Source organism: Enhydra lutris, unplaced genomic scaffold (genome assembly GCF_002288905.1).
Source record: "Enhydra lutris kenyoni isolate GAN:26980312 unplaced genomic scaffold, ASM228890v2 scaffoldscaffold5, whole genome shotgun sequence".
Classification (NCBI taxonomy): Eukaryota; Metazoa; Chordata; class Mammalia; order Carnivora; family Mustelidae; genus Enhydra; species Enhydra lutris.
Genome location: NW_019154089.1, coordinates 49,784,591 through 49,796,715, shown reverse-complemented (window position 1 = coordinate 49,796,715; position 12,125 = coordinate 49,784,591). Strand labels below are relative to the sequence as shown.

The 12,125-nt window shown below is 37.0% G+C and overlaps 1 protein-coding gene across 1 annotated transcript in view; it reads right to left on the bottom strand.

Moving 5' to 3' along the window:
- Nucleotides 1-12,125, bottom strand: part of LOC111140943 (chromosome unknown C5orf42 homolog) — a 135,293-nt gene that overhangs the window by 78,766 nt on the left and 44,402 nt on the right. Inside the window, exons 20-25 of the mRNA XM_022493213.1 lie at nt 10,096-10,234; nt 9,298-9,407; nt 8,984-9,142; nt 8,757-8,865; nt 6,847-7,147; nt 4,041-4,944 (exon numbers count right to left, since the gene is read on the bottom strand). Coding sequence (XP_022348921.1) covers nt 4,041-4,944; nt 6,847-7,147; nt 8,757-8,865; nt 8,984-9,142; nt 9,298-9,407; nt 10,096-10,234 — 1,722 coding nt within the window. The remainder of the gene's footprint in view (nt 1-4,040; nt 4,945-6,846; nt 7,148-8,756; nt 8,866-8,983; nt 9,143-9,297; nt 9,408-10,095; nt 10,235-12,125) is intronic.

Below are 12,125 nucleotides of genomic sequence, written 5' to 3'. Positions count from 1 at the left end.
CTCCTTTAGTTTTTGTTTGTCTAGGAAATTATTTATCCCCCTTTCTATTCTGAATGACAGCCTTGCCAGATAAGAGTATTCTTGGCTGTATATTTTCCCCATCAGCACGTTGAATATATCATGCCACTCCCTTCTGGCCTGCCAGGTTTCAGTGGAGAGACTTGTTAACCTTATTTGTCTTCTCTTGTACATCAGGATTTTCTTTTCCCTTGCTGCTTTCAGGATTTTTTCCTTACCTCTGTATTTTGCAAATTTCACTATGATATGTCTTGCTGTTGGCCTGCTTTTGTTGATTTTGATGGGAGTACTCTGTGCCTCCTGGATTTGGACGTCTGTTTCCTTCCCCAGATTACGGAAGTTTTCACCTATAATTTGCTAAATAAACCTTCTGCCCTTTTTTCTCTCTTCTTCTCCTGGGACTCCTATGATACGGACATTATTACATTTTATGGAGCTTCTGAGTTCCCTAAGTCTATAGTCATGATCCAATTTTTCTTTCCCTCTTCTTCTCACCTTTATTATTTTCCATAATTTTATCTCCTATATCACTATTCATTCCTCTGCTTCTGCCAGCCTTGTAGTCATTACATCCAGTCAGTTTTGCATCTTGTTGTAGCATTTTTTATTTTGGCCGACTAGTTTCTTATGATTGTTGTTTTAAATTCGGGTTCAGGTGTATTACTTCTATCAGTTTTGATTAGATCCCTGGCAGTGACCTCTTCGTCTTTCTTTTGGGGTGAATTCCTCCATCTTGGTATTTTGTCTAGGTCTCTGTCTTCTGTGTGTTATGAAAGCGAGTCATGTTTCCTGCTCCTGGGAGTAATGGCTATATTAAGAAGAGGTTCCAAGGCCTGGTGCTTCATGAAGTGTTTCTGTTATATGCTCTATGCATTCAGCTGTCATGTTTTGGCTGCTCTTTCCCTCAGGTCAGTCCTCTGCAGAGTTTCTCCTTTCCTGCAGTGGGGAGTATTTGGACTTTTTCCAGTTGTGTGACAAGTTTTAACTAGGTGTGTTTTGGTTGGCTTAAAAGAGGCTAGTCCAGGGCGCCTGGGTGGCTCAGTCAGTTAAGCATCTGACTCAGATTTGGACTAGGGTCATGATCTCAGGGTTGGGAGACTAAAGCCCATGTCAGGCTCCACATTCACCATGGAGTACTTGAGATTCTCTCTCCCTCTCCCTCCCCTCTGACCCTCCCTGCATGTGCTCTCTCTGAAAGAAGGAAGGAAAGAAGAAAAGGAAGGAAGGAAAGAAGGAAGGAAGGCAGGCAAGTTAGAGCCTATTTCTCTTAGTGCTTAAATGTTGCAGTACTCTATGGTCAGTAGGCGTGATGCATGCAGGGGATCTGTGTGATCTTCTGCCGGGGATAGGGGGAGCCTGCTGCTCCTGTGACTCTCAGGCACATTTGCCCTAGTTCAGAAGCACCTGCAGAGTGCAGAGGAGTGGGGCTTGGTGTAAGTGGCTCAAGCCTCCACTGTGGGGTGCCATGCTGCTCAATGACGTTCACCTGTGTTGATGCAGAGGGAAGAGGAAATGACATCAGCTTGCTTTCTTGTCCCCAGAGAGGGGAGTTTATGCCCACCACTGTACAGGAAGCCCTCAGAGATGAGCAAACAATCTCCCCTGCTGTGTCCCAGGCTTCTGTCAGATCTTTGCCTTCACCCTGTCTGTGTCTGAGCTGTCTGTCCACATAGTGGTCCTGTTTTATCTCAAGCATGCCCACTGGGTTTCAAAACTCCAAATTTTAGGAACCTGGCATGGCATAGACCTATGCTGATCCTCTGTGGGAGGGTCTTGCTGTGCTGTGGCTAGTGACACTTTATCCCAGAAGGGCAGCTATACAAATGCCCAGGGACTTGGAGTTTATGGTAAAGCTCAGCAAAAATCTGGGGTCCAGTTAGCTGCCCTCAGCAGCTCCCTCTGCTTGTATGCTAATGAACAGGGCAGCTCAATGGCACCTGTGGGAGAGTCAGCCTGTGTTCTGAATCCAGGCATTGACTTTACCTTTATTGACTTTATTAAAGTCCTAGATGGCGTCTTCTTCCAGTATAAGGTTATCTTGTCTACAATGAAAATCTGTTGTTTAGTGTAACCACCTTCATTAACTATTCTAGCTAGATCTTTTGGATAACTTGCAGGATCTTCTACATCAGCACTTGCTACTTCATCTTGCACTTTTAGTTATGAAGATGGCTTCTTTCTTTAAACCTTATGAATCAACCTCAGCCTAGCTTCAGACTTTTCTTTTGCAGCTTCCTCACCTCTCCCAGCCTTCAAAGAACTGAAGAGTCAGGGCCTTGCTTGGGACTAGGCTTCGGCTTAAGGGAATGTTGTAGCTGCTCTGATCTTCCATCCAGACCATTAAAACTTTCTCCATATCAGCGATAAGGCTGTTTCATGTTCTTATCATTCATGTGTTTACTGGTCTAGCACTTTTAATATCCTTTAAGAACTTTTCCTTTGCATTCACAACTTGGCTGTTTGTTGCAAGAAGTCTAGCTTTTGGCTTATCTCACCTTTCAACATACCATCTTCATTGATCTTATTCGTTTCCAGCCTTTGACTTAAATTGAGAAACAAGTGACTCTTCCTTTCACCTGAACACTTAGGGGCCATTGTGGGATTATTAAATAGTCTAATTTCAATATTGTTGTGTCTCAGGGAAAATGGAGGTTGGAGGAGAGGGCGGGAGATGGGGGAACAGCCAGTTGGTAGTAGAGTCAAAACACACACATTTATTGATGAAGTTCATCATCTTATATGGGCAGAGTCTGTGGTGCCTCAAAGCAATTACAATAGTAACATCAAAGATTACTGGTCATAAATATATAACAAATATAAGGATAATGAAAAAGTTTGAGATATTGCAAGAATTGTCAAAATGTGACAGAGACATGAGGCAAGCAAATGCTACTAGAAAATGGTATAGACAAATTTGCCCAGTGCAGGGTTGTCATAAGTCTTCAATTTGTATAAAATGCAGTATCTGCAACATACAATAAAGCAAAGTGCAATAAAACTAGGTATGCCTATACAAACTTTCAGTTATAAATGAGGTCTGAGAAGCTAATATAACTATAGCTGACAACACTGCATTACAGAACTGAAATTTGCTGAGAGTAGAACTTGTATGTCTAACCAAAAATAAAAGTATGTGAGGTGTTGAATGTGTTAATTAGATGAAGGGAATCCTTTCACTATATATATATGGCTATTAATTCATCACATTGTATATTTAAATATCTTACAATTTTTCAATCATACCTCAATAAAGCTGAGAAAAAAACCAAAAAATTAGAAACTATTGGAATTCTCCAAATATTAAAAAAAGTCCATTTCCATTTTTCAACTACTTTACCATACATAAACTGGTTTTCCAAAAAGTTCATCTCCATAGTTTTTTTTTTTTTCCAGTGCAACAGCAACCACCCAATCAAAAGATATTTATGTAAAAATATTTGTTCTTGAAAACAGGTTAAAAGAGCAGTTTGCTAGTTGCCACTGGTTAAAGAAAAGAAAAAGTAGTTAATAAGCACTAACTTCTCTACTGATACCCTAACTTCTCTACTGATACTTCTCTACTGATACATCTGCCTCTCCAGGTATGGTTCTCTAAATTCTAGTCAAGATTATAAGAAAAATGATCCTCTAATGCATATGATGAGACACCAGTAATAAAAACTCTATAGAGGCCTAGTCTTCCATCTGAACCAACCTGAAACTTGAAAGAGAAAGAATATAAAGGTACTACCACTCATAGTATCACTTAAAATTATCTCCTTTTTCCTCCTTTTTCTTTTTTTATAAACACACATAAAACCACAAAACCTCAAAACCTCTATGAAAACACTTTTACCCTAATTAATTATTTTTGAGAATTAAAGGAATCACTTGAAGAAAAATAATTAATTATGCAGATTATAATCAACACTGTCATTAACTTTGTTACTTAGTGACTTTTTAATAGATGGAGAAATATAAAAATAGTTTCAATCTACAATGAGAATTCTCACTTGTATTCAATAAAGAATTCAAGTTCTTACCTTAAAAGTGACATTTTTTGCCTTATACGTAGCAAAATATGGTTGTTCCAAAAGCCACAATGATGTAAGAATGGCAGCTGTAGAGGTCTTTACACGAATGACAGGACTATACTCCCAGGATAACTCAGTGAGAGTAGGATCACAGGGCAGTCTTTTATTAGACCACCTTATCAACCATTCCAGCAGCCTTCTTATACTGCCAAATGTGTTATTTAGTGCTAGAGGAAGATCTTCTTGAGGGTTAATATCATTGCACTGAATTGCTTTAAAAATATACCTTCTAGTTTTGTTGAACTTGGGAGTCCAAAAAATATGGTTTGACAATTTCTGGATTACAGGTTTCTCTGATTTGTCATCTTGTATTCTGTAAACTGACTTTTTTTTTAAACCAAACAATCCACTTGTCCCATCCTTTTTGTCGACTTCATTCAAAGGGCTCTCTAAAAATGGCCCAATTCCTTGATTAACCGGGACTAAAGCTGAAAGTTCTTGGTTTTCTGATTTTTCAGACTCATAAGACTCAGAAGCAACAAAGCAGGAGCCAGCTCTAAACACATTCTGGCTTTTGGTTTTGGCTTGACGTCGTTTTAATGTTGTATGCACATCAAAAAGTAAAGAATTAAGTTCGTTTTCTCTAAGATGTCCAGAAAAACTGGTTAGAAATGGAATGCCAGGATCCTTGGAATCAAGTAGGTCTCTTTCAAGAACATAACTCAAGAAGAGATCAAGAAACTTAATATATTCATCATCATCACGTTCAAATTCCCAAACACCTATTACAGGAAGTGCATTTTGTAATAACTTTTCATGATCTTTTCTTTCAAGATTTTTTTTCTGATTACCTATCTTCTTTTTTTCATTGGACTTATCAGTCAATGTAAATTCCATGTGATTTGGGGTATTTCTAGCAAAACAAAGTTAAAAAAGACAAAATTAATAACTAGAACAGATATTAGAATTACAACAAAAATTCTCTCCACTGATTGAATCATGTATCTTTTAATGCCTCAATGTCTTTCAAATGAGGGGGTCAGACCAAATGATCTCTAACTGTTTACTAGAGCTAAACATTCTGATTCAAAAATATAACACATTAGTACCAAAAGGGGGAAATTTGTGTTAAAAAAAAAAGACTGAAATGGGGGCGCCTGGGTGGCTCAGTCAGGTAAGCATCTGCCTTTGGCTCAGATCATGATCCCAGGGTCCTGAGATCAAGTCCCACATCAAGCTCCCTCCTTGGCAGGGAAGCCTGCTTCTCCTTCTCCCTCCAGCAGCTGCTCTCCCTGCTTGTGCTCACTCTCTCTGTCAAATAAAAAAATAAAATCTTTTATTTAAAAAAAAACTGAAAAAAATTAAAAAATTTAAAAAAAGACTGAAATGTGTTCACAGAAATTTCACCTTAAAAAATATGAATTTTTTTCTGAAACAAAAAAAAGGTCCACTAATGTGTCAGAATTTAGGAATATAAAGTCAATAAAAATCATAAGCCACCAACATACATATTAATTTAAGGTTTCTTATTTTTTACATCTGCCCCTTTCAGCTTTCCCTGTACAATATGCAACAAGGAGGACTGCTCTCAAGATTCTGCTACACGAAAGTGGGGAATTTTTTCAAAACTTTCTGCTGCTACTAAACCTGTTAGGCAAACCCTTTAACTGCCAGTCATAATTACTTTTAAATCTGTTTCCTTTCAACATGGTCCTTAGGGAAGAACACAGATTCCCAGTTCCCTCAATAAAAGAAATAAAGGGTTCATATTAAGGCACCTGACTGAAGGCACCATGTCTCTCCTTATTAAAAAGTCACAATAAGCAGCCTCCAGTGTAACCAAAATTGGCGAAGTTCACAATTTATAATACTATGAGGTATGATTTAAGCAGATGTTTATGTTTGAAGAAGATAAAATTATTTCATTTGAGAAGATTGTGGTTCATTTTGTAGACTTCTAGTCGTGAAAAGGATAAACTGCATGGCAGATAATGGAATTATAAAGAAAAATTTTACCTAGAGCAACAGAAGTTTAAATGATAAGAATTTCTCAACAATTTATAGACAAGTTTCAAAGATGAATGTGCAATTTCCTTTCCCTGGAAACCTTTAAAAATAATTTAGCTGGGGCACCTGGGTGGCTCAGTGGGTTAAAGCCTCTGCCTTCGGCTCAGGTCATGATCCCAGGATCCTGGGATCCAGCCCCACATCAGGCTCTGCTCAGCTGGGAGCCTGCTTCCCCCGACAACCCCGCCTGCCTCTGATCTCTGTCAAATAAATAAATAAATAATCATTTAAAAAAATAATTTAGCTAACCCAATAATCCTAAATTACTTAAATCTAAAGATTACTAAAAAAACTAAAATGGGGCGCCTAGGTGGCTCAGATGGTTAAGCATCTGCCTTCACCTCAAGTCATGGTCCCAGGGTCCTGGGACTGAGCCCCACAAGGGGCTCCCTGCTCAGCTGGGAGCCTGCATCTCCCTCTCCCTCTGCCGCTCCCTCCATGCTCATGCTCTCGCTCTCTCTCAAATAACTAAATAAAATCTTTAAAAAAAAAAAAAAAAACCTAAACTAAAAGCTCCCCAGTGAACTCTAGAATTTCATCTACTGACCTGATTTTATACTATCAGGTAGCAAAATTATTTCATATCTCAATAATATTTTCAATTGTACATTTTATACTCCTAACATCCTTGTGAGTCAGGGAGGGTAGCATTTATTGTTCATATTGTTAACAGTGCAATCAGTGAGGGACAAGAAATATTTTTTTCCAAAGGAAGTGAATACTTGCTATTAAGAGATCTCAACAGTACCTTTGGTTGACACGTATCCTACTTTTTTCTTCAACTGACAATGCTTCTGAGAAGGTGTCTGCTGTATCTGCATCACTATGGACTAGAGAATTCCCCAGTTCTGTGAGTGTGCTCCTGCTCAAACTAGTTCCTAAGGAAAACCTATCAAAACCTGGAACCTCAGCTGGTTTTTCTTCTTCAAGTGGTTCCCAGATATTCATCTCAAAAGAGCCTATATTTCTTTGCACACGTTTTAGGGCTTTCACTCTCACTTTATGAATAGAATGCATAACAACAGACATCATTTCCTCAGTTTGGGGACCTATAAAAGAAAAAAGAAGGTCTTAGAGTAAATTAAAATGTTTCCACTTAAGACAAAGGGGGACCCAATTCCAGTCCCTTGTGGGAACAAGGAATCCAACTGATGACTAAGATTTATTTCCACATTCTTACAGAGCATGCTTTCTTCAGTATTTGTTAGAAGGCTATGGTCCACATTTTAAGGCAGAATTGCCAAAGTTAGAGAAGGTCCATTAAAGAACAATAAAACAGACAGAATCCAGACTCCATAAGAACGTATGCCCTAGAAAACAAAAACTTAAGGAGTAATTTCACTGTTTTGGGGCTCCTGGGTGGCCCAGTTGGTTGAGCTTCTGGCTCACTTCGTGATCTTTGTGTCATGGGATGGAGCCCCATGTCAGGGTCCACGTTGGGCATGGAGCCTGCCTGAGAGTCTCTCTCTCCCCGCTCTTCCTCTGTCCCTCTCCCTGCACTCACTCTCCCTCTCTCAAATAAACAAATAAATCTTTTAAAAAAAAGTAATTTAACTATTAAAAAAATGAGACAGATAATTACAAAAAGAATCGCTACAACTTTTCCATTCCCAAGAGTGGTAAATAAGAGAAAATGAATATAATTTTAGCCAAAGAAACAAAAACACCTTTCTGACTTTAAATAACAGGAAACATTAGAAAGGGAAGTTTTTCAAGGTCACCTACAAAAAATAATTTAAACATTACTATACATAAACAGGACATTTTAGAGAATGTCAAGAAAGTATTAAGAAAAATATAAACCAGAAATATATTAATACAATAATGTATAATCATAAGACATAACTAGACTTATATACTATTTTTTTAGTTATAAAAAAGAGGGTAATTTGAATTTTTAAAAAATTTCCACAATGTGAATGTAGTTAATGTCACTGAATTATATACTTAAAAGTGGTAAATTTTATATTATGTATATATTTTAACCACAAGAAAAAAAATTTCCACAAGGGCATCTTGACTGTAGAGGATAAAATTAGAAATACAAATAACCATAAAGGAAGAGGAAGAACACTAGTTTTCAATAAAATATCTGCATTATGCAAAGCTCCATATGCTCATTTTATATATTTTATCTTCATCTTTTTGTTTTGTTTTGTTTTGTTTTTTTTGAGAAAGAGAGAGAGCATGCAGAGGGCGCTGTAGCGGGAGAAAGAGAGAATCTTAAGTGGGGTCCATGCCCAGCAAGGTGGGACTCGATTTCATAATCCTAACATCACGACCTAAGACAAAATCAAGAGTTTGGCGCTTAACTGACTGAGTTACCCAGGCATCCCTTAATCTTTTAATACACATTTGCAAAGTAGGTATTAGTATACCCGTTTTACAAATAAGGAAATGAGACCCATAGAGACTGAGCAACTCGCCTACAGTCACACAGTTATTAATTGACAGAACCATGACAGGAAGTCAGCTTTGTCTGGTTCCGAAGCAAAACTGGTGCTTCAGTGATGGAGGAGTGCTTATTTCTGCCTTCGCATACTATCTTCAAAGAAAGAAGAAATGCATAAAAATATAAGCACTAGTAATCACATGCTTTCAAAAGAAAACAAGAATCTTCCGTAATTCATCAGATACGTAAGAAATGACAAATACTACCTTTTACAACACAGTGTCTGAGTCTCTGCTGAAGAGAGTGATATTTTTCTCTTAAAGGAACCCTTATGTCCTCAGGATTGGGAAATGCTCTCACAAAAATTTCAGCTACCTTCAGAAAAATTTAGAAAATGAGTTTTATGAGCAACATCATTCTTAATTAAAGTAAAGCAAAAATCCTTTGAAATCTCTGATTTTCATTTAGTTTGTTTTCACTACATTCACATTACCTTTCTGATTGGTGGCAATTCTCCAATAAGGCTCAAAATTAGATCCTGAATAAGTTCTTCGATATTAGCAAATCGAGAGAAGGGCAGCATTCTGTATGCCCACTCCACTGCACTGAGACAGTGCTCAACCATACAGGAATCAAACTCCACTTCAAGGTCCTAAAAGGATATTGAGAAATACATTTCCTTTTCAATTTAGATGGACAGATCAGGAGTTCAAAAGAAAGACTTTTATAAGCAGTAAAATCTTCTATCAAGCAATAACTTCTCAAATAATATTTGTTCATTTTCCTTATTCTTGTTCAAGTAAATACCTTTTTTCCCTCCACATTTTCTCTTGCTTTCTGATACTGCCTGCAACTATAAGATAACTTATCACGAATATGTAGCATCCAACACAAAGCACAGAGTTCTCTGAAGCAACCTAAATCAGGAATACAAATATGAAAAACTGGATGAGTATGTACATTCATATAATAGCAACTTCACCACTGCTCATTTTCTTTCCAAAATAAATGTCTTTATTTTGTTGATTATAAAAGAAACATATGTTCATTGCCAACACCTTATATGAAAGTCATGAAAATCCTTTCAGAACTTTTATGTACATTATTCTAGAATATTTCATGCATGGACAGTTGCATAAAAATATTGAAAACATTTTTGGAGTAAATAACTTACTCTATTTACTAGTAGTTTACTTGCTTTAAGCTTCACAGCCTATTGTAGATAATGTTCAAAACCAATACACACAGCTGTACTTAATACTGGATAGTTAGTTTATCTAGAAAATTCCTTATGATAGGCAACTAAGTTTAAAATTTTTCAATACTAGAAACATACTTTCCACTATTGGACAATTTTTTAACTAAAAGCAATAAAAGTACACAAAGATATATATAATCATATTATGTATGCTGGGCTGAAACTAGGTCTTCTTTTCACTTAATGTATCCTGGATATCTTTCCTTGGTGGTAACATACACATACTGTCTTTTCATTGCCAATATAGTATTCCGTTGTATAGAAACTTCCTCAAATCAATTGTATATATTATAACATTATTAATATTTAGGCCTAATTTCTAAGCAAACAGTCCATTTTGAACAAACCTATTGCTTTAATGGAAACTTCATCAAGCTTGTGGTCTCCAGCCGCTCCAGGTCGAAAGAATGCTACCCCTTTTTTACAGTAATTAAGTAATGACTGAGGGAAAGGACTCAATGAAGGAAGGGACCCTTTCATTCGAATCTGAAAGAATGACAGAATATGTTAATTATCAGTCATCTGAATCTCTTTCTAAGGAAGGTATAATGGAACAAACAAGGCAGGTAAGATAAACCATATAGAATGGAAAACACCCCATGGTTCCTATACTATGTAAGAAAATATCCCTGACATGAGCTGTACTTTCAGAAACTTAGCTCACAAATTTAATTCAAGAAATTCACTAGACTACAGATGCCTGGGTGGCTCAGTTGGTTCAGCATCTGCCTTTAACTCAGGTCATGATCCCGGAGTCCTGGGATTGAGTCCAGCATCAGGCTCCTTGCTCAGCAGGTTCTTGCTTCTCCCTCTGAATACCACTCCCCTTGCTTGTTTACTCTCTGATAAATAAATGAATAAATAAAATCTTAAAAAAAAAAAAGAAATTCATTAGGCTAGGTCATAAAAGAGAAAAGAAGGTTTCAATCAATTTTTTTTCATCACTCAGTTTTGCCTATATAGAAAGAATTTAATGCTATTTGTCCTGACTTTCCCCAAAAGCATAATAAAGAAAAAAAAGATATTTAAGCATCTCTCCTCCAAAATAAAACTATGTGCAGTATCTAAAAATAAATATGACAAAAGTTATATCTACCTATATAACTTTCAAAAAACTTAAGTGAAAGAATTAAAGTCACCATTTGGCAACTCCTAATAAAGAAATGACTCCAGCAAGGATAATCAGTAAATGTTCAATTAGGTAAAAAGTTGCTGGCCTGATGGAGAATGTGAGTGGGTAAAACACAACCCGAACTCATGAATCCATTTCACCGTCACTAAAGTGAGATAAAAAGTCCTATGTGTCACATGATATGTAGCAACAGGGAAGTATACCACACCATTTATGAAGGACCCATTTCTAAGAAAATGTGAACCTGATCAAGCCTCTGTACCTCAATGAGTGTAGAGTAATTACTAACAGGGAAATAAAAGGAAAGAGGAATAAGTTAACTGACACCAAATAGATAAACTATCAAACACATGCACAATACAGTACAGGACAAATTACTATGTTTCTCTACAAATCAAGGAGAGAAAAGAAATTAAAGGAAACTGCTATAGAATAAAAGAAAAGGAATCTAAGAGACATAAACCTGAAAATGAAAGGATGAGCAGCAGGTTTCTAACCTGCTTTCTCCCTCTTCTATTCACTTCCATAAAGAGACAATCTCATCAAATCCCCTTGTAATCATGCTAATAACAGACATATTGCCAAACAAATGCACAGTATTTACTAGATATACAGAGCCTAGCTAGGTTGGTTATTATAAATAAACATAGAATGCATGGATTTTTGCAGTAAATTGTGTGGAAATGTCACACAAGCTCTATAATTAAAGGAGATGTTCAGTAACTGATACTCTCTTGTGTCATGTTAAACAGAGCTCAGATCACATTCTCCCACAGCAAGAAAAACCTTGGTAGCAACATATGCAATTGCAAGCTTCACCTAAGTCTTTTAGTTATATCCTTGAAATCATTGGTATAAAGTTTGATCCTGGATAAGTCTGTTGATTCTTATGAGTCAGACTTGATAATATAGTCCTTCCTATAAGCTCATAACCAAACATGGGTGAACTTTGTTTGGACTTTAATTCTAAAAAACCTACTATTAAAAAGACATTTTCAAAATCAGGGAAATTTTATTATGGACCAGGTATTAGACATTAATAAGTAATTATTGTTAACTTTGGTATAATAGTATGGTGGTTTTGGGGCACCTGGGTGGCTCAGTGGGTTAAATCCTCTGCCTTTGGCTCGGGTCGTGATCCCAGGATCCTGGGATTGAGCCCCGCGTTGGGCTCTCTGCTCGGCGGGGAGCCTGCTTCCCTTCCTCTCTCTCTGCCTGCCTCTCTGCCTACTTGTGATCTCTGGA